The sequence below is a fragment of the Leptosomus discolor genome, chromosome Z (assembly GCF_034619465.1).
Source record: "Leptosomus discolor isolate bLepDis1 chromosome Z, bLepDis1.hap2, whole genome shotgun sequence".
Lineage (NCBI taxonomy): Eukaryota > Metazoa > Chordata > Aves > Leptosomiformes > Leptosomidae > Leptosomus > Leptosomus discolor.
In genome coordinates this window covers 33,041,863-33,065,241 of record NC_141419.1, presented here as the reverse complement: position 1 = coordinate 33,065,241, position 23,379 = coordinate 33,041,863, and the positions used below count along the sequence as shown (strand labels likewise).

The window sequence follows — 23,379 nt, the reverse complement described above, 5'->3', positions numbered from 1 at the left end:
AATGTTCCTTACAATGTTACTTATTTTCCTTTTTTTTTTTTTTCTTTGAAGTCTGAACAGCCCAGTCCTGCCAGTTCCAGCTCCAGTTCCAGTTCCAGTTTTACACCATCTCAAAAGAGCAGACAACAAGGTACCAACAAAGGAAAAGAAATTGAAAGGAACATGTGAAATGAAGGAGCCAGTAAAAACAGAACTGGTGGTGTCTCATTACCGCCTTTTTGTTGCCTTTCACAGCCTGAACTGGCCACAGTTTTGCTTTAGAGATTTTTCCTCAGGTGGTTTTTGGCTGTGGCTCTAAGGGCAGAATAAAAGGGGAGAAAATGTGTATCTGAGAAAAGGATGTGAAGGGTATTTGTTTTGAAGCACTGCTTACATGCCAGTGACTTAATGTATGCTAGACTCAAAAGACCTTGTGTTTCTGAGGTTGTCCTTTTGCAGGGTTAGATAACATGGCACTTGGTTCCATCTGAAGCCGGGCTGAGGAAGATGTGACTTCTCATGGGAAGCCCAAGGATGTGTGTATGTCGACTCTCTCAAAGGGCTGTAATCTTCCCAAAATATTGGGAACTTTTAAGAGCATACAGTATTTACTTTAGATAAATAGCAGGGGAAGATGATGGTTAGACTTTAAGTTGGCTTTAAGATTGCATTTTGTTTTCCTGGCTAATAATTATGGTTTACTTGGAACAGTAAAGAAATGCATTTTTCTTCCCAGAGAACTTGCCAAGGCAGATTTTCTGTAAATATGGTGAGATTCATTCTACATGATCTATTAAACTACTTAGTTCCTGCTTGGCCTTTTTTCCTGGATTTATGAGGTGGTACAACTGATACATTCTTAATCAGCTCTTGTTTTGTTCTGTGGATCAGGAACATTAAAAAAGCAGCTTTTGACTAATTAAAACTGCATTTGTTTTATCTGTTTATATTCCTCAATGGCAGACCTGATTTAAGGTTATGAAAATACATTAGTGCCTTGCGGAGACGGGAGTTGGAGAATCCACGAAAGACTCAATATGAGTTATATCAGGAAACTCGTTTTATTGTGCAGATGCACTTTCTTATATAGCATAATTTTCCAAAGTCATCATGACTTGCAGTTTTTCATAAACTCTAATTGTGCTATACATACATCAGTCATCTGCTTCTACCTATCACTTTACTATTCATACTAATGCGTTCCGCCTCATACGGATGTTAGCTTCTAATTCTTCTATTCTGACCCTCAAGGTTGAAGCGTCCTTGAGGCCTGCTATATTAGTTTAGACAAACTGTTCACCAGAGTTTTCCCTGTGCAGGCCCTCTAGCATTCCATGCCTGTTTTCAGCAAGCTACGCTCCCACAGTGCCTCAGGCAGACAGTTTGTTTTTAGCTAGATCTACACATGATGCATATCTGTCCTACTGTCTTTCTATAGGTCACTGGTACTGGTTTTTCAGTGTGTTATGGCAGTGTTACTCCATAGAAAGTGAAAGAAAGCAAGAGCTGAAGTGAACTGTGGTTGATGACTGGCTTCAGGCATTTGATATTTGTGTAAGGTTGAACAGAACCTTTTCTTCCTAAAACCCCATTTTTGGTCTCATGAAAATCTCATTAATAGTGTGAACTGTCCATTACAAGCCAAAAGATTTGGATACCCGTTCCGGTATCTTATGTTGGGCAAAAACATTTTGACTTCATATTTTCTTCTGAGCAGACTGGATCCGTCCATCTCTACTGGGTCGTCTATAAGACGTATCACCGACTGTCTTTCAGCATTTTGTACCTTCTCAAGAAAAGATGGGAGATTTTTTTCTCTGTTGTGAACACTTCTGAAGTGCAAGTGGTATATATGTCTCCTCTTTCTTGCCACAGTAAATAGTGATTACTGCTTCTTTCTGGAAGTTCCAGTTAACTAAATGTGTTCTATGGCCAGGCCATGCATTTGTATTTCAAAGGAATGAAGCACCAGGCATACTCTGGCATGTTCACACTGTATGCTGTGCTCTGGTCAGAACCCATGCTATTTTCCTGATCTAGAACTTATTTGCCAGGGCTGTTTCTCTTTTCCTTTGCATTCAAACTCCAGTGCTCACTCAAGTGTCAGAAAACCGCAGCATGAACTTTTTTCACCTCTTCTTGCAGAAGAGGTGGGCTAACCTAAGGTTCTTCAACTTGTCCTGCCCTTGGGGCTTACTCTGATATTTCTCTGTTTCCTTAGCAAGAACACTTGCTCTTGGGCAGCTTCTAGTTTTCAGTTTCTCCTTAAATATTCTGACCCTTTAGGAGATAACAATTTCTCAAACCCTTTAAAAGGTAATGGAATTTTAAATTAAGTGTTATTGAAGAGCAAAAGATGAACAGTGACATTGCTATCAGTGCTAGAAACAGAACTACAAATTAATGCTTTGCTGATTGTTAGGAAAGTGTACTGAAAAAGTTAGCTGGCTGGGTGCAAAATGCCTGTTCAGAGTCCCAGACATGGTCCTACATTAAGTGAAAACTTGTCTGAATGACAGGTTGTTCAATGCCTGTGGGCCTGGCAGCGATGGATGTGTTTCCATCTTGGATTACTCCAGGAAAGAGGAGTAAGCCTGTTGGCAGCTTGAGACAGGACTGTCTGGTTGTCCCAGAACAAAGCAAGGGAGTATCAGGGGATAAAGTGGTCCTCTGCTATACTTGGAAAGAGAACATAGGCAAGAATAATGAGTTAGCTTAAGCTTGGGAGAGCAGGCTGTGTAGAGATCATGAGGAATGTGTGCTGGTTTTCCTTCTGCTTCCACTTGAAAATAAAATTGAGGACTGATGTTTGGGTGATTTGCAAGCATAGCTACCAGTTTCCGTGTTGTGGAGTTACGTGCTAGTGTTTTATACAAGATTAGCTATTCATATGCCATAGAAAATTTCATTACAATGTTAGGTTTTGGTTCATTATTTTACCTTTCCTCCTACTGACCTTTTCCTCTGCTTTTTCATCAAGAGTGTGATGATGCTTTCCTTTCATCAGTCCTTTAACAAGTCTTTTTGATAATTTTCTTCCTCCTGTACATTGTGGAAACAACTGCGTTCTCAGAAGCTGACTTTGGCCTATGCAGTGGAGTGAGACTCATCTGCTCTCAGTGCAAAGATGACCGTCTTCAGAAGGACTTTGATGGTGGTTGTTAGTGTCTTTGCCCAATAAGGTGTAAGAAAACTAGCCTTTCCAGGCTAAGCCTAGCTGTGGAAATACCCTTGTGTTCTGCCCTTTTATCTCTCTTGAAATATGGAATACTACTTTGTATATTTATCATTTAATTATCTTTTCTAACCCTTTACCTCAATTTATTTAGCTGCCTATGCCATGTCTCTCATTCACCCACCTCAACAGTCAAGCTGGCTGGTAAGAATGTTTTCCAAAAGATCAAGATGAGCAATTTCTTCCTTCTTTCCTGTGCTGATGCTGCTGGGGTGCCCTCTCTCCTCCCTTTTAAAGGGAATATGATTATTACTGTTCTTTATTATAAGCCGAGGAAGGAGTCCTTCCCTTCCTTCAAGGGTCAGATGTTCAGATATTCAGTCAGACTACAAATCTCTATTTGCAAATAGCTGAGCATTGTCCACCTGAGACCCAAACAGGAGCAGAAAATAAGCACACATCAGGTGCTTCTGCAGATCAGCGGTGGTTGCATGGACAAGAAGCATTTAAGGATATCTCCCCTTTCCTTGTTGCCTGTAAAAGTGTCTGGTCCACCAGGAATTTTCCCATCAGCACCATCTGGGCTTCTTCCCAGCCAGACTTAGGGTGTAAAAGAGAAAAGAAACTATTGATCTGAGTCTGCCCAAACTGTGCCAATTTACCAAAGTTCTAGTGCAGCCTTAGTGGTAAATCATTCTCAACATTGGCTTTGAAGGCACTTGCACAAAACTAGTCAAAATGCCTGTGACCTGAGCCTTACTAGGTATGGAAAAATCCATAAAGCCGTTCCTCCCATGAGGAGAACACCTTCCTTGTTAGGAGAATGACCCCGACAGAGGTCTGTCTTCTTTTCTAGCAGTGACCAGGGATGACACTCCTGGACTCTGTTTCCCCATTAGCAAATAGAGAGTTGCAAGCTTCATCTCCATTTGAAGAACAGTCCGAGGCTTACTTTGTTCACGTTAGTATTTAATATTTCCTGGGCTGAAGGAATTACAGAATTGTGATTGCTGTTCCTGCAGCCATCACCATTGCTTTTACTTGCTGCTTTGTGTCTCAGATGTACTGTACTTCAGAGTTAAATGCCCTGTGGCATCATTCTTCTTCCTTCTTCTAAGCTGCTTTTGCCCATTTTATTTCAAAACAGTTGTAGTTTTACTATTACTGATCAGTATGTCCCTGTAGATCTTTACTTGCATATAATACCCATTGAGAAAGCAAGAAATGCTGAAAATCAGCAATGCAAAAAAATCTTGCTTCTAATAATACTACAGTAATAGTTTCTGCTGGCATGACAGTATTTTACTTACTTTAGCTGTGATCCAGTGGGCCAGTCCTGCAAACGCTTGAATGTATGAGTCACTTCACTGTCAAGCAACTCTGTCATGAGTAAATCTATTGAAGCTGACCAAGTTGCTTGTGTGAGTAGGTGATTAATGGGTTAGTCCTTGCCACATAAGTGCCCAGTGCATTACTTCATTTGTTTAAGACTCTCCCCTCCCAACACTGTGCGGAGAGGGTAGTTTTCTATCATCTACAAACTGGGTGAATTGCCAGGAATACTGCAAAGTGAACTTCATTTGTGTATTTTACTGTCTCTGTTGTTTCAGGTCCATTGAGGTCTATAATGAGAGATCTGCATTCAGATGATAATGAAGATGAATCAGATGAAGTAGATGAGAATGACAATGATTCTGAGTTGGAACCACCTGTAAACACAGGAGGAGGAGGCAGGAGTCCCAGGTGAGTGTCTTGTGATTGCAAGTGGCCTGGTGGCCAAGATAATGTGCTTGTTAGTAATGAGGTGAGGTCTGATGTTCTCAAAGAGCACTGAGTAACAAATGGGGGGAGAGTTCAAACTCTTTTTAAAACATATGCATGTAAAAGTGTCTTTTCTAAAAACTAGCAGAATTAGCCATTCCCAATACAGACTATTTCTGTATTAATCCATATGGTTATGACGATCCTCATTCATTTGACTTTCCCTGATTTCATGTCATTGTGACTTTAGGGGAGTAGTCACAATTATTCTCTGGCATAAATGAGATAAAATTAAGTCCTTCAATTACTGGATGAGCTATTCTGTACAGTGTCTGATTGTCAAGATGTCTCTGCTTACCAGTTTTAGATTAGGTCATTAAATTAGGTGAGAATCAATGAAATTCAGATTTCAAGTAGTTTTTGCACTGCATGCAGTAGGCAATGTATAAAAGTCCAGACAGAAGGTAAAACAAGCATCTGTCACAGAAATTACTTTTTAAAAAAAGCTTCTGCATCCTAGCTGCAACATTAAGAGGGAGTTCCAGAAGTCATCTGTTCTTTGGGCAGCTTCAAGCTTCATCTGAATGTTGTTGAAGGTTATGGAAAATCTGAAACAGTCTTTCTCAGATCATTTTAATAGTGGGTTCTTTATCTGATCCACAGGCTTTTGCTCTGAGTGCACAGCAACTGAGTGCTAGTGTCAGCTACTGCTTAAATGGGAAGGTGGTAGGAAAACATTACTGAATTCCCTGGTGCACTTTAGCAGCTGGAATCAAGGAGAAAAAGACCAATATGACTATCAAATTGAGAATTTGTTCATGTCAGTGATTGTATAAAGAATTGTCTCAAGCTCAACTTGTCACTAAGTGTGGAGATTTTGTTTCAGTTTTTTAACAAAACCTTAAGGCTAATGTTTCTCTAACTTCTTTTTATCCCGGATACCTCTTCTGTTTCTTCCAACAAATAAATTTTCCCTGTAGTTCTTAAGTAAATGAAGGGTGAGACTGCATGTGGCCTCTCCTGAGATACTAAGTTGTTAAATTTTATCCAGGAAAAAGAGTGTTATTTATGATGAAAAACAAGGAACTTGTCAGCAAAACACTTGTCCAAGTGGGAGCTACAGCTGTTTAGAAAGCTTTTAGAAGAGCAGAAAAATGTCTCTAAAAACATTTTCATCTTTCCATGAGGCTATGAACTGAGATACGAACTCTCTCCAGGAACGTTGGGAACAGCAGTTTAATGTTCTGAATATTTAATTGTTTCTTTAACATTAGCTGGTGTTAACTGGACATGTCGTCTCAGCCAAGTGCAGGCAGATAGCCTGGTTCTCCATGCTACGCAGAATCTTTTCCAGAGTGGGGCCCTGCTCAGATGCCTCTTTTCCACAAGACCTTGATTAATGATGGCATGCTTAGCAAGGGGTTGTTCTTAGTGTTCCTGCCTCAAAGTGGAAGCTTGATTCACCTCTGTTAACAGCCCTTTGTCTGGAAGTGTAATCTCTTGTCTCTGTTTTTCCATAGGGTTAGTCTGAGTAATGGCAGTGACAGTGACAGCAGTTCAGCTTCCTCACCACTACATCATGAACCAGCACCACCTTTACTGAAATCCAACAACAACCAGGTAAAGTCAGGATTTGTAAATGCAGTCCTGGGGAGCTGATAATGATATTCTGATTACTTCAGTGCAGTTACTTAGTCTGTAAACTGATATAAGAGCTTTTTTTTAAAGAGAAGTAGTATTTGGATTAACAAATACTATAGACCAAAGTAATGTTTTCATTAATATTTTAAGAAATATGTCCTTTCTGTATGAATTAGCTTTATAAGGTAAAAAATGCAAACTGGCTTTACAGCATCAGTCATACCATTGATAGAGGTTTGGGTTTGTATTATTGGTAGACACAGTCTGCATCAATAGACTCATTCTCAGGAGTTTATTTGTTCATCTCTTCCCCTCTCCCCCACCAATGTTTCTCTAGAAGATAAAATATATTTTACATCACTAGAAGACACAATAGTGTTTGCTGCACTATCAGAGTATTTGTTCCATGTCTGTAAGAGCTAACATTTTTTTATTTTTGAGATAGGAAACCAGAGTAGTTCTGTTTTTCAGAGAAAATAAATTAATTAACCTAGAGCTACAAAATACATCAGGGATAGATGAGAGAGTTTGGGAGTTACCTTACCTTCATTTATCAATAAAGTAAGGTTCTCTAAATACAAAACTTAAACATCAAAGCTGATGTTCTTTAAAAAAAAATATTCATGAAAGACTTCATTTGTCACATATGTTAGGGAGCAATAATTTGTTCTCAGTGTCAGAGAATCACACACAATGGTAGGGGTTGGAAGGGACCTCTGGAGATCATCTAGTCCAACGCCTCTGCTAAAGCAGGTTCACCTACATCAGATTGCACAGGATCGCATCCAGGTGGGTTTTGAATATCTCCAGGGAAGGAGACTCCACACCCTCTCTGGGCAGCCTGTTCCAGTACTCTGTCACCCTCAAAGGAAAGATGATTTTCCTCATGTTCAGATAAAATCTCTTGTGCTCCGGTTTTTGCCCATTGTCCTGTCGCTGTGCACCACTGAAAAGAGTCTGGCCCCATCCTCTTGACAGTCACTGTTTAGATATTTATAAGCGTTGACAAGATCCCCACACAGTCTTCTCTTCTCCAGGCCTCTTAGTGTTTCCTCATGGGAGAGATCTCCAGTCCCCTCATCATCTTCGTAGCCCTCTGCTGGACTCTCTCCAGTAGTTCCCTCTCTGTCTTGAACTGGGGAGCCCAGAACTGGACACAGCACTCCAGATGTGGCCTCACCAGGGCAGAGTAGAGGGGGAGGAGAACCTCCCTCGACCTGCTGGCCACACTCTTCTTAGTGCACCCCGAGACACCATTGGCCTTCTTGGCCAGAAGAGCACACTGATGGCTTATGGTCATCTTGTTGCCCACCAGCACTTCAGGTCCTTCTCTGCAGACCTGCCCTCCAGCAGGTCAACACCCAACCTGAACTGGTGCATGGGGTTATTCCTCCCCAAATGCAGGACCCTACACTTGCCCTTGTTGAACCTCATCAGGTTCCTCTCTGCCCAACTCTCCAGCCTGTCCAGGACTCGCTGAATGGCAGCACAGCCTTCTGGTGTGTCAGCCACTCCTCCCAGTTTTGTGTCCTCAGCAAACTTGCTGAGGGTGCACTCTGTCCCTTCATCCAGGTCGTTGATGAATATATTGAATAGTACTTTTCCCAGTACTGACCTCTGGGGAACATCACTAGCCACAGGCCTCCAGCTGGACTCTATGCCACTGATCACAACCCTCTGAGCTCTGCCATTCATCTGGTTCTCCATCCACCTCACTGTCCACTCATCTAACCCACACTTCCTAAGCTTACCTATGAGGATGTGATGGGAGACAGTGTCAAAAGCCTTGCTGAAGTCAAGGCAGGCAATGACCACTACTCTCCCCTCGTCCATCCAGCCAGTCATGCCATCATAGAAGGCTATCAGATTGCTTAAGCATGATTTCCCCTTGGTGAATCCATGCTAACGATTCCTGGTAACCTTCTTTTCCTTCACGTGCTTAGCAATAACAGCCAGAATGAGCTGTTCCATCACCTTTCCAGGGACAGCGGTGAGGCTGACTGGCCTGTAGTTTCCTAGGTCCTGCTTCTTGCCCTTTTTGAAGACTGGAGTGACACTGGCTTTCCTCCAGTACTCAGGCATCTCTCCTGTCCTCCATGACCTTTCAAAGATGATGGAAAGCAGCTTAGTAAAAATATCTGCCAGCTCCCTCAGCACTCATGGGTGCATCCTGTGGATTTCTGGGTGTCCAGTTTGCCTAAAAGATCTCTAACTCAACCCTCTGACCAAGGGAAAGTCTTCCCTCTCTCCAGACTTTCTCTCTTACCTGCAGGGTCTGGGATTCCTGAGGACCAGCCTTAGTAGTAAAGACTGAGGCAAAGAAGGCATTCACTAACTAAGAGGCCTTCTCTCTATCCTCCATCACCAGGGTATCTGCCTCATTCAGCAGCAGGCCCACATTTTCCCTAGATTTCCTTTTGCTACTGATGTACTTGAAGAAGACCTTCTTGTTGTCCTTGACATCGCTAGCCAGATTTAATTCCAAGTGTGCCTTAGCCTTTGTTGCATCCCTGCCTACCCTGAGAATGTTCCTATAATGCTTCCAAGTGGCCAGTCCCTTTTTCCACATTCTGTAAACTCCCTTCTTCCAGTTGAGCTTTTCCTTGTTCATCCATGCAGGTCTCCTGCCTCCTTTGCTTGATTTCTTCCTTATAGGGATGCACCAATCTTGAGCATGGAGCAAGTGGTGCTTGAATAACAACCAGCTCTCTTGGAACGTCCTATCTTCTAGAGCCCTATCCCATGGGCTTTCTCTAAGTAGGTCATTGAAGAGCCGAAGTTAGCTGTCCTGAAGTCTAGGGTTGCAATCCTGCTTATTGCCCGGCTTCTTCCACGCAGGATCCTGCACTCCCAACATGTCATGATCACTGCAGCTGAAGCTGCCCCGAACCTTCACATCCACAAACAGTCCTTCTTTCTTTGTTAGCATGAGTTCCAGCAGCACACCTCTCCTCATTGACTCTTCCCCCACCTGTGTCAAGAAGTTATCATCAGTGCTCTGCAGGAACCTCCTGGATTGTACGTACCTATCTGTGTTGCCTTTTCAGCAAGTTTCAGGGTGGTTGAAGTCCACCACAAGAACCAGGACCTACTTCCAGCTGCCTGTAGGCGGCCTCATTGATTTCCTCTTTCTGATCAGGTGGACTGTAGTAAACATCCAGAACAATGTCACCCATATTAGCCTGCCCCTGATTCTTACCCATAAGCTCTCATCTTGTTCTTCATCCTCCCCCTAGGTAGACCTCGATACATTCCAGGTGCTCTCTCACATAAAGAGCAACTTCACCACCTTGCCTTGCTGGCCAGTCTTTTCTAAAAAGTACATAGCCATCCATTACAGCATTCCAGTCATGTGAGCTGTCCCACCATCTCTCTGTGATTGCAATGATATTGCAATGAGATTACAATGGCTGCTTGCAGTATTGATATAGTTAGAATAATCTCTCCATGTATTAACAAAAGTTTGTGTTTTAGATGGTGAATTTTATGGATGAGTCCTATATCTCTTAGATTAACTGCTTCAGTTAATCTGACAGAAATTATTTACTTGTCATTGTTTTTCTAATAAGTTTTCCAATACAAGCTTGACAGTGCAAAACCAAAACATTATTATTTGTGTCACTGAAGTTCAAATACATTGTGGAGAAAAAACCTCTAGGAAGTAGTTTGCACACAGAGAGAGGAAGGAGATTCCATGTCCAGAAAGCATTCTTATTATCCATCAGAAACTCTGTAGGCTGTTCTAAATTTATCTGTACAAAAGTTATAACTTTTTGAGAGAGTTTTTTGGGAAAAAAGCAAACTATAAATATGAAGAATACTGCATTTACTGGAGACATAAGCACATGAAAAATAAACCACGTAGCTACAGCTTGTTGTTTATGAAGACTAACTTATACAGAGGCAATGTAATTGTTAAGTAATTTTAAGTCTCGATATCAGCAGCCCATTCAGTCACATCTTATATGTTCCTTTCCCCTTCGGTGATCGGACAGAAGGTCTACCTGCGCAGTTGAGACACTAAACAATGCCACTGTACCAGCTAAAATTTAATGTCATGTACGTTTGTCCATTTTTATAATTGAGCTGAATTTTATAATCAAGCTGAAAATCAGAAATTTAGGGAAGCATTATGAGAATTCAAATTGTAGGGACCATAGCCACATTTGAAATGTCTGCTTGGTAACATAGTGCTGCATGCCAGGATGGTGCTTTTGACTGATGAAATCAGATGTGTTGACTAGGTGCATTCAAAGAACTAAAGAGCTAAGACAGAGTTCATGTTTCTGTAAGCTTCTCAGATGTGATAGTGCCGTGTCTTATCTAAATGGGTGCTTAAGATGTTAGATTTCAACTATGCATCAAGAGTGCTGTAAGGAAGCAACTTTTTTTAAATGTACTGTGTCTTTGCCAAGGTTCTATCTGAAACCAATAATTTTATTCTTTTAAAAACAAGAAAAGCATCTAAAAGGTACTGGGTCTGTGCCTAGAGGTCTGTTTTTTTAAAAAAACAAGACTTTTTCTTCCACTGGCTTACACAGAAGTAACCCCAGGGGGTGTTGCATTGGAGAACTGGGATTTTTCTTCAGAAAAGTATGTTTTGCTCACTGGCCATGCATCACTCTTGGCTAAGTAAATCCTTACATAAGGTTAATACAGATCCACAGTCACTTTCTCTATATAGGGAAATAGCTGCCTGCCTGCTGTAATCTTGTCGTGCTGGTCACCTCGGGAAGCGTATATGCAATTTCAGTCATTTATACCAAAGGAAGTAGAAATGGGAGGGAACTAACAGAAAGCTCTCCGTGAGGCTTCTTGCTAATCTAGACGACTTGCTTTTACAGGCCTTATTTCCTTGTTTTATTTGCTGAGTTTGGTCCTGTGTTGTGACTGTCCAGTGTGGTTTTGGGGATAATCATGCTAGTGATGTTATCTTACTTAGAATGAAATGTGAAACAAAATCTCCCATCATCTATGATCATTTATTTTCCTTCAGTGTTTTTCAGAAGAACTGATCATATTCCAGGTTGGGAATGACATGGTGATTTTTAATTTATTTTTTTTTAAACACTAAAAAATGTGTGTTGTTTGTGGCAAAAATTGGAAGAACAGTCAACAGTTGTGTTTCCCCAAAATACTCCTCACTTCAGTCCTAAAATTTTCATATTGACTGTGGTAATCTGCTGCTTGTTCACATGTGCTTCAGGACTGTGGCTCAGTACTGGATGTAGCATTCTTGGTTTGTATCTGTGGTAGCTTTGTATGATCTTGAAGGAAGGGTACCATATAAGCGCAAGGGGAGTTACCATCAAACGCTTTTTTTGTCAGCTACAACTCATGCAGTCATTTCAAAGACTGTGTTTCAAAATCTCTGTGTAGAAGAAGAGACAGCATTGTGGGAAGAAAAAAAAACCAAACCAGGAAAAATGTACTTGAATATGTGACATTTCAAAGGCAGTGGAGAGTACCTGAGCATCATTTTGTGTGGGCAAAGTCAGACCTCTTATCCTACCAGCATGCAAAAGATACAAAAAAGTGTTGAGGAGGCTTTAAATGACATGAAATTAATTCTTTTATGGATTAGTAGTATCAATATCACCTCATTCCAGCAACTCAGCATTTCTGCTGCTAGCTGCTTTTTTTCTGAAAAATATGAGTAGGATGTATGGATTAAAGAATGATTACATTTTCTCCAAATGTTATATTATTTGTGTTATTAACTGATTGCACATTTTTCGTATGTAATTGTATCCAATGATGCATTTAATTTTTACAGGATTTTCTTTCTTTTCCAGATTTTAGAAGTAAAAAGTCCAATAAAGCAAACCAAATCTGATAAACAAATAAAGAATGGGGATTGTGATAAGGTAAATGAGAATGAGGTAACAGTAAACTAGTCCAGAATGTGATATTTACTAAACACTAGCCTTTGTTACAGAATGAAAAATCTTAGTACATCTTTGCTTTGGGTTCCTTTAGGTACTGATCTTTCTCTCTTTCTCTCTCTTTTTTTTTTCTTCCCCTGTAATCCTTTCTTCTGTGCTATTTTGAAAGTGTTTTTCTTCTCTTCAATACATGTGATGATTTGGCAAATATGCCGTCTTCTACTTATTTTATCTGCTCTCCACGAGTTTGCATTGTGCTTCACAGATTAAGTGATGATGTTTGAAGAGAATTCACAGCTGTATTCATAGCCATAGGTCAATCAATAAAAAAATATATCTGTTTTCCAGAATCCTTTCTGAAGGCTGTGTGTTAGGAAGTGGCAGTGTGATTTAGTGTGTTAACTAGAATGATATGAGCAACAGTTACCATTTAACACTGAGAAAGACAGTCTTGTTTCAAATCATGTCAACTGGCCATGGGTAAGAGCTCTTAAGTCCTTGTGTGAGTGAATATAGCACAATTTCCTAGTGTGGACAAGTTCCTCTGAAGGTTCATATTTTATAGGTATTAGTGTGAACTTCGTGATAACATGAGGCAGGAGACCAGAGCTTCAGTATATGTTGCTAGGGTTTCAGTGGCCGGTTCCATATGCTTTTTGGTTTCTTAAGCTGGGTGCCATATCTCTCTCTGCTTATAAGAAGAAAAAGGTTCTGATGGCTCAGGCTGAAGGAGAAAGTTGATGACTGGGTGGAGAGGTGGGACATGTTTGACATCCCAGGAAGGTGGACAGTGGAATTTACCATTGGGTTAATCTTGCTTGATCTTTCTCCCCTTGTATCTACTTGTTGACATAGAAAATTAATTATGTAGAGAAAAAGAGGGATTTGATTGTGAGCCATTGGGTTTGGGTCTTACGTGGATAGGTGGGAGATGTGTTTTAAAGATACTGGTTTGGCATCCCCAGTCTCTTTGACACTTTTTGCCCTAGTTAAGATACAGAGATTACCTTCTACAGCAAAGCACCACCTAATAAGATTTTTATTGGCATGAAGTATCTAACAAAACCCACAAAAGCTTATATTTGGGTTCTTAGAATCATAGACTCATTAGGTTGGAAAAGACCTCTAAGATCATCAAGTCCAGCCATCAACCCAACACCCCCATGCCTGCTAACCATGTCCTGAAGTGCCACATCTACACATTTTTTGAACGCCTCCAGGGATGGTAACTCCACTATCTCCCTGAGCAGCCTGTTCCAGTGTTTGACCACTCTTTTGGTAAATAAATTTTTCCTAATGTCCAATCTAAACCTCCCCTGTCTCAACTTGAGGCCATTTCCTCTGGCTAGAGAGGTTGGAGAAGGCAAGACTACTAAATAAGAAAATAGAGCTCAAAGAAGATTTAAAATAAAATTTCCATTTGTATTGTTTTTGAAGACATCTGAAGTTTTTGAAATACATAGCTATGGCTTAATTAACAAATTGTTTATGGGGGGGTATTTGTTTCTAGGCATATCTCGATGAACTAGTAGAGCTCCACAGAAGATTAATGACATTGAGAGAGAGAGATGTACTGCAGCAGGTGAGGAGCGCTCTCATGCAATATCACAGCATGCTCATGGAAATTGTGAAGTCACATCTACTATTTTTGTTTCATTCATCTAAAACTCTATAACCAGGTTTAATAGCCTTCCAGAGTGTATAATGCATATACAGCCCATTACTACCACTTTCAGTGCAGCTTAGGGAATTTTTACACATCTTTAAATTGTGTTGTCACACTAAATGGCAAACTAAAAAAAAAATGCCTATCTGAGCTAAATTTTTCACCAATTCGTTGTTATGTTTCTCAACATACTGTATCAATAATTCTGAACAGGATGGGAGAATGGATACAGCTATGCACCATGACTTGATATGAATCTTGTTGCTTTTTCCTGAAAATGACCGGCATTTTCTCAGAAACAATTAAAGATGTTTTCTATTGCAAACAGAAAACATGGAAATCAAAGCAAAACTCACTTTGGGAAAAAAGACAATTTATTCATTGAGTCATCTGAAGTCAGGGAATGAGTAAAATATGAAAATGTGCAAACCAAGAAGGCTCCAAATTTATTGAAAGGTTACACAATAGTAAGAACAAGGAATAGTATTCTTTGTTTTGGGTGGCATTATCGGGTACTATTGGATTACAAACTGTGAAGATTAAACAATAAGCGTTAACAAAGCAGATGTAATTGTAGCACAAATGGTCTTATTATGTTTAGCGCAATTATGTTCCAGTTGTGGACATGTTGTGGACTCCTATTCTCAGTAATTGAAAAAAGAACATTATATTCTTGTGCGTTTTAAACTAAAGATAGACTTTATTTTCTCCTGAGTGTATTTATCAGACAAGAGAAAGCATTCATTCATTGGCCTTCACCTCACAACTCTCTTGAAGAGTGTAATTTTAATACTGTAGTCCATGACTTCCCGTAGTATTTTGTTTAATTTGTTATGTTACAAAAGTTAGGTTGATGTAGAATCAGCATTGCCTTGTTTCCTGGGAGACTATACTTTCAGATTGTTTCCCTTGGTTTGGAGTGTGTGCAGGCTGTCGATCCAGCCTCAGTGAGAGTGGAATTTATGGCCGGACTGTGCAGCCCAGGACAGTGGTGCAGCTCTGTACCCATAGCTGGTAGCTGTGTAATACTGGCTGCAGAGGGCTACCAGAATTCAATGTGAGACACAAATTATTTACCAGTTGATGTTAACCTGTCTGCACTAGCAATTGCTCTATGCTGTTTCAAAACTAATAATGTAGTGTAGTTTTAAAGCCTTTAATCCCTTAATATGCTGCAATTCGTTCATCTGATTTTTTTTTTTCAGTTTATAGAAATTTATTCACAATATTGAATGGGTAACTTGCAGCAAATCAGTGCTTCTCTGCATTACAAGTAAACTGTCATCCCATCTTAAATGTCCTTACTGGTTTGCAGCTGTGTGATTAATGTAAAATACTTCTAGTGAGGACAGGAATAAAAAGAGTTCAGAACTGAGAAAGTTTGTAGGAATGAATGCAAAACTTCTAGACTGAGAACTGCAAGTATATAGAGACTATAGGAAGTACAAAGGTCAGGAGAGCAGGGGTAAAACTGCAGAAAGGGATAGTTGTTACTACATGAGAAGAGGGATTGAGTGCAAAACTATGCAACAGAAAACTCTAAATAGCTGCAAGAGTTTTAAAGGCGGTGGTGGTGTTGAAGTGGAATGGTCGTGGAGTTGTGTGTTCGTAAGTGGTGATTTCATCTCTTCAGTTTATGTCAGAGCAGGTGGTTTGTCTCTTGCACATGTCAAAGTCTGCTACCCACAGACGTAGGGAATTTTTAGAGAAGGGACTTGCGAGAGAAGAGTGAAGGCATTGATCAGTCTAAAGGACTGTCTTGAACTTACGCTGACGGATGTGAAAAGGGGAGGGACAGGTTTTTGCAATCTCAGTTGTTACCAAGTCCATATGCATGACATCAAACGTGAATGCAGCCAAGCTGGACATGAGAAAAATGCATCTGTTTGAGAATGTGACTCTTTCCCAAGAGAGGCATTTCTCTTTGAGATGCTTTGTTAACGGAAGCTGAAATAAATCTGCAAAAAAGAGGGAGGAGGCAGGAGAAGTGTGGTACTGAACTGCAAGTGCCTGGATATGTTGCTAAGTAATCCTGATGTAAAATGATACTTACAGATATATAAGAATTGCCCAAAAGGGGAAAAACCAGGTGAAAAAGAACATTTGACCAAAGATGTGAGTCTGGTGAGAATCACCTGAGCAATTTTTATGTGAATATTGGACCATGGCTAGGCAGAAATTGGTCTGAAATTACATTTTTAAAAAGAAAAGAAATACCTTTCCCACCTCTTTCACTGTAAAGAAGGGTGTTGGGATTTACATTGATAAGGCTTTTTTTTTTGGGGGGGGGGGGGAACCACAAACCCAAACTCTGTAATTTCCAGTGAAATAGTAGGTGTAACTGAGTCTGCAGTTAGATGTTAATGCTGCGTGTCCCATATATTCAAATTTAGGTGTCTAAAGCTGGGTTCCTAAGTCTGCATTTTCAGTGCAGATGATGTTAGCATGACCCCATGAAAGGCAACAAGATTTCTGGTAAGACCTTACCTCTTTTTTTTTGAAGCATCTTCAGCTGGTGAAAAATCTCCTTAAAGCCAGCGCACTAGACAACACAGGTGTGGCGAGGAAATTGAGAATAGGCAGCACATCTGAAAAATACATTGCTCATGTCAACAAGGTGCTTAACTTCACATGACAACTCTCTTCTGAGAATTTTCTGCAAGGGGCAGCTTGCAGATCTGGAAACTATCACATGACCTAAAGCCCTCCATAAATTGAAAAATGACTGTGTCATTAGTTGCACTTAGGCTTCCTTAAACGAACGCACTCATTTGGCTGTTTAAAGGCAGATAAATAGCTGTACTATGATGTATAATGATGAAACTGAGCTGGAGAGAGATTGTGTAATCAGACATGTACATTACAGCAGAAAAGCAAAGCTTACTACAGCAGGAACAAATGGGATATTTTTGTCCTTTGCAGCCTGAGCTCTCAAAATAGAACATTTTAATGGTGTGGTTTTAATATTATAACTGTCAGACTTCCCAACAACTAATCTCAACCTTTTATTCTTTTTCAAGTGTTTCTGAATAGCATAAGGATGCAAATGCTACTGCTGTAAGTCATGAATTTCTCATTGACTGGCACACAGGCAGGTGTTTTTCGTTGATATGTTTTGGTGCATTCATTAAACTTTTGGGGTTCATTTCAGTCTGATATACCAGGTGCCCAGACATAGTGGTGCCCAGACATAGTGGCTGTATTTCTTGAGGGCTGGATGAGGGATATGTTTAAAATGTTTGTATTTCACTTAGCTTAGAGCTTAAAAGCCCAAAGCAGAACCTGATCAATAAAAGTGCTTATCAATTTTTTAAAATACACATTGTTGTTTAAAAATACATGTGTTAACACTTTTATATAGTCTTTATTTCTAAAATCAGGTAAATTGCTGCAAGGGTTATGAGAGGTGGTAGTCTTCCACCATAACGCAAGGAAGTGTGTGACAGAACTGTTCAGTGTAGCTACATCTGCCTGGCCTCAGCTTCTGTAAACTTCTTGTGCAGCCATTTGTTTATCACTCAGTGGATATTCGGAGACAAAGCCTGAGTTTAAATTGTTAACTTTACAAAAGGGGGCTGGATTGACCTTAGCTTCTCTCTTGGATGAGGCTCAAGAGAGTGCCAAAAATGAGAGTGACAAATAACACATATCAAAGTTTCCTTCCGGTAATAATCACTTTTGTCCCATTTTATTTTTTTTTTTCTCTCTTGTGTTAATTGCAGAACAGTGGGAGATGAAAAAGTGTTACAAGAATCTGTGAATCAACAAGTGGACAAGTGAAGTTGGCAATTTTAGGTTAAAAATTCCCATATGAAAAGAAATCAAATCTAAGAGGCACAGATTTAAATGAATTGTTAATAACAGCAGGATTGTTCCTAAGTACTTTCAGAATTTTGGACAGCTGCAAACCAAATTAAACAGATTTTACTTTTTTTTTTTCCCAACCTGGGAAATGGGAGGTGATTGAATAGGGGGATTTTTACTGTAACAGGCATTTCCCTCTTATTATTTTATCTTGTTTCTATTCTGTTTAATCCACCCTGGGCTGTGACATTCCATGCCTGATGATACACCTAAAGTTAATTCATCTATCATCCTTTAAGTACTGGAAGGCTGCAATGAGGTCTCCCTGGAGCCTTATCTTCTCCAGGCTGAACAACCCCAACTCTCCCAGCCTGTCCTCACAGGAGAGGTGCTCCAGCCCCCTGAGCATCCTTGTGGCCCTTCTCTTGACCTACTTGAGCAGGTCTGTGTCTGTCTTGTGCTGGGGGCCCCAGAGCTGGATGCGGTACTGCAGGTGGGGCCTCGCCAGAGCAGAGCAGAGGGGCAGAATCACCCCCCTTGACCTGCTGGCCACACTTCTCTTGATGCAGCCTAGTATGTGGCTGGCTTTCTGGGCTGCAAGTGCACAGTGCTGGCTTATATTCAGTTTCTCATCCACAACACCCACAAGTCCCATCTGCTCTGAGCCTTGTCTTCTCCAGGCTGAAGAGTCCCAGCTCTCTCAGTGTTTCCTTGTAGGAGAGATGTTCTAGTCCCTGTTCTTCTCAAGAAGTCCTAGCAGCTCTTCTGTTTCCTGTTTGAATGAAAGCTGCGATTATAGATTAGTCACCAGAAGAAGTAATCTTATGCCATTGGTAGGAGTCTTTTTCATGGTTGATTTGGTTTAAAAAATTGGTTGAAGTCTTGTTACCCAAGAAATAACTGCTAGTGTGTGAACTAAAAGTTGATGTGAGAACTCTTGAATACATATTTTTGTTTGATATGGACTAGATTCTATAAGGTTTTGTTTCTTTCCCTTGCTTGCAGAAAGGCTTATGCCAATTATTTTCTAAAGTAACTAACTTGCTCAGCAGCCACACATACAGTAAATACTCCAGACAGAGATCTGCCTGGTTTTTTTTTCATTTGTTTGGGCTTGGTGGGGGGTGGTGGTGCTCTTTTTTTTTTTTTTTTTTCCTCCTCTCTCTGAAGACTGACTTAGAAAATACACGGATCTTCTTTTAATGTTTGAAAAATATATTCTCAGTGGTAATGTTTGCTGGAAGAGCAGATGGGTAGGCTCGCATTATAGTTGATGATGATCTAAAAAAAACAAACCCAAGGCACTGTTGTCTGGGCCATAGCTTGTGTCAAAAAGGAAATGAGTAATAAGGATAAGGGTTTAACATGCAAGTATTAAGGTAATTTGGCTTGTTTTATGCCTTTCATATGATACTCAGTGAGCATGTGAATCTGCTGAAATTTTCAACTGCATCTTTTGTTTCCTTTCAGATAGTAAATCTTATAGAAGAAACTGGACACTTTCACATCACAAAAACAACCTTTGACTTTGATCTTTGCTCACTAGACAAAACGACAGTCCGTAAACTACAGAGTTATCTGGAATCGTCTGGAACCTCCTGAGGATTCCGCATCTGGCTGCATCAAAACCTGTTCTTTAAATGAAAGATTCACAATGATGCAACCAAAATGGGGGGAGAAAACAAAACAACCCTCTTCAGCTTTATTTTTTCCTTAAAGCCAGTCATCATCTCCTGGTAAGGGAGAAGAAAAGTGACAAAACTCAGAGGACTGCTCTTCTCAAGAAGAAAATGCTCTGGAAGAGTTTGCCTGGATAGCCTTGAAAAACAAACACACAAAACCAAACAAAACTACTTAGTCTTAATGAATGTGTATGGTATCATGTATCTCTCTCTGTGGTGTTCCAGTCCACAAGATGAATGCATGTTCAACACACTGCCTTACTACAGAACTGATCTATTATTGCATACATCTATTCTAAAGGCAATGAGTCATTGAATGACACTACCAGATGTCGCAAGTAGTGGGGTCCCATGTGTGCTCTTTTGATGCAGTACTATCACAAGCCTAGTAAACTTATTCATGTTAAAATGCCACTTCTTGCTGTTTTTCTCTAGTCATTTAAACCACTACAGTCTTGTTTCCACTTCTGCAGTTCCAGGAAACAAGATACAAAGTTGAGGACCAAACAGTGGTCCTGTATTTTGTTTCCTCTCTGCCACGGTGGGTTAGACCACAGCAGGTTGGACTGCAGGTCCTTGGTTCTATCCATTTGTTGGTCTTGACCATGGTAGAAAATGCACCAAATAGCATCATGTGACTTGCTGTCTAGCCTTAGTGAATAAAACAGTAGGACTTTTAACAAAAAATGTTACGTATACTGTCCTGAATCCAGCATCTTTTGCAGTCTACATTCTTGTGTCTGTTTCAATCTTATGAAACTAAATATATATAAGATTGAAGGTGTTCCGCAGGATCATCATAAAAGAAGAAACGCTGGTCCTGTCTTCTAAGGAAATGTTGTAGAAAATTCTTAATTTGGAGCTATTTATTATTACGAGTTTGAGCACTCTTCTGCTGCCAGTGTGTGACTCACTATTACCATAAAACTTTTGGTGTAACATTTTAGTTTGTTCGTATAGTATATGGTCCGTTTAATTTGTTTGAGGATTTAATTTCTGGTTTTGTTGGGTTTTTTACAACTGCTAAATTAAACCCCTTTATTTGAAAAGAAAAAAATATGTAATTATACAGTTACCTGTTGGAATAAATACATGTATAATACATTGTATATGTGTGTGTGTATGTACACAAACTTGTGTATATATATATACACACACTTACATATATGCTTTTTATACTTTCCAGATTTTGGGACCTGTTCAATAACCTGCTTGTGTTTCCAGAAGGATTTCTTGTCTATAAAAATAAGTACTTTTTCATACTATCCGTATTCCTTAAAATCAGGATCCTTGTTTATGCATGATCAAATGGGAGCTACTGTTTCACATCAAAGCTCCGTGCTGTCATATTGCTGAGAGTTTCTTGATGAAATCATCACCCTTCTATTAGAAGTTCAAAAACCCCAATGAAAAGAGAAAAGCATTAAAAAAATACTTCTGGATGCAAAGGTTTATTCAGGTTTAACAGCCTTAAAAAATGTATCTTGTTTCTGGACAGGCCAGTATGTCATGTGTATGCTTATATGCCACATGTAGTTTGTATGTGTAGAGCTGAACAGTAGTATCTGTATGACTTACTGTTTCATGCGCACAGTTGGTGCAGCACTGTAAAACTAAATTCCTATTGGGGTTATTTCTTATTCAGATGGTAAATCTTAATGCTGTGTCTTTAAGTCCAAAGAAAATTTTAAACTTTACTTTTTTTTGAGAGGGTGGGATAGGTATTGGGTTGGGGGGCTTTTTTCTTATTTAAAATGTTGTTTGACCACACTCTGCAGGAAGTCCTTCTCAGGCTTCCCAAGAATAAGTGTACTTTTTCAGTAATGTTATGACTCTTATTGACGATTGGCATGAAGCATACTTGAAGCGTTATGTTGTTCTTTTAAGTTCATGTCTTAATGTGCAATTGGGGAGTATTGGGGAGTAGTGGGGAGGAGTGGGAGTGTAATTTTAAAGTTACTTTTGACGTAAGGCAGGTGTTGGTGGGGAGAGAGAAAGGATGCATGTGATGAAGGGGATAAACTTCAATTTTTATTGATTATTTTATATGAAAATGTTTGGAAATGTAAAAGCAACTTTAAAACATGTTTGGTCTACTAGTGTGTGTTCGACTTCCTATCTTTTAGTTATACCAGATACGTATGGGATTTTGTCCATTTTTACTTTTCTATCCAAGTTTTGTAGTAAAAACTCATTGAGTTTCCGAACGGGAAGAATCCCATGATACTTCTAGTGTGACTGTTGCACTGTTTTGTTAGAAATGGTGAAATGAATCGTTTTACCCTTAAAATAGCAGATAAGCTTTATTATACAGTGAGAACAGGGGTGGAAGAAACCAGCAAATATGAGAATAGGCATAAAAGGGAGATGTCAGCAATTACATATCAAGTTAGTGCTGAATTTCTTGCAAATTGTGGATCATCCTTAAACTCTTCAGTTTTCCCATTCAGTGGGAGAGGGAAGAAAATAGACTGCAGTTGTGTGTGTGTTGACTTTTTCACAAAATTCTGGTAGAATAAGAGTTACTAAAGTGTTGATCTAAATTTTTAAGATTTAGCTATTTTAATCTAATTTTGTATACAGAAACAAAATAAATCCTTGTTCACTTAGTTTCAGACATTCATATTTCTCTTAGAGGAAAAAATGCTAAGATACCCTTCTAAGTCTTTAACATAAATGAGCATTGATCTTTGGGAGGGTTAAAGTGTTTTGGCAGTAAATGTTTTGGAGTTTTACTTAATATCAAGCTGTTTAAAACAAAGTTTTATGTGAGAATTTGGATTAATTCATTGAGGTGACCAGACAGAGGTTGGCAATAAATTGCAATACCTAGAAAATAATTTTCAACATAAGTGAGTCACTGTTACTAGTGTAGTTGTATCCAGTAGTTTGTTTATAAATAGGCAGTTTTCATCGTGCCACTAACTTCTCACCTCAGAAATTGGATGTCCAGTTGTGTAGACAAGTTTTAATGACTTTTTAGAAGTTTGAATCCTCTGAGAGGCTTTACAAAAAGTTCAATATCCTCTTGATTTGAAGGACATCTTGGTCTGTGCTAAAGAGAAAGAACAGGAAAGGAGGAAGGGGCATACACTGAAGTGAGGAGAGTCTTCCAAGGTCAAACAAAACCCGTGCTCACTCTTCAGTCTTTGGATCATAAGAAATGGTTGATCATTTCTCTCTCTCTCTTCTATTCATTGGTTGGGTGTTTTTATGCTAAGTCTGTGCTTTCAATTTGAGAAGCAGGCTGCACACAGTACGGTGCATTTGGAGAGCCTGGCATATTTCTATTAACATTTCTTTTAGTCTGGGAGAAGGAAATTACAAGTTCTTGTGTTTTGCCTGACCCATTGTCATCCTTTCCCATTCTCACAGTGAAATAAAGTATGGTCACAATCTGATAGGGTCCTTGGTCCTTACTTGGTAAGTATGATCTTGTTTTCTTAGAAGCCGTACTAGTGTTTTGGGGTCTCTTGAATGACCCATTGATTTCAAGTCCCATTACTTAGTTTGCAAAATCAATGAGGAAGCTATAGAATGGTCTGAAAACTGCCCTGTTCAGTTATATGCATTCTTGTATGATACTCCAGACACTGCTATGACGATTGGATGTTTGATTTGCTTCATACTGACTTTGTTCATACACATCATATCCCATCTTTTACAACTTGCAGTTTAATGGCAAACAGTTTATCTTTTAGCAAATGCTTGGTTCAGTCTATAGAGGGACTTGTTATTTTTGTGTTTGCTCATTGGTCCATTGATTTGCATAGTTTGCTGTAGTGC

General features: G+C 39.6%; 1 protein-coding gene across 1 annotated transcript in view; it reads left to right on the top strand.

Moving 5' to 3' along the window:
- Window positions 1–19,513, top strand: part of MLLT3 (MLLT3 super elongation complex subunit) — a 137,873-nt gene extending 118,360 nt beyond the window's left edge. Inside the window, exons 7-12 of the mRNA XM_086479647.1 lie at window positions 52–130; window positions 4,765–4,897; window positions 6,436–6,535; window positions 12,352–12,423; window positions 13,952–14,023; window positions 19,382–19,513. Coding sequence (XP_086335773.1) covers window positions 52–130; window positions 4,765–4,897; window positions 6,436–6,535; window positions 12,352–12,423; window positions 13,952–14,023; window positions 19,382–19,513 — 588 coding nt within the window. The remainder of the gene's footprint in view (window positions 1–51; window positions 131–4,764; window positions 4,898–6,435; window positions 6,536–12,351; window positions 12,424–13,951; window positions 14,024–19,381) is intronic.
- Window positions 19,514–23,379: the final 3,866 nt, after the last annotated feature.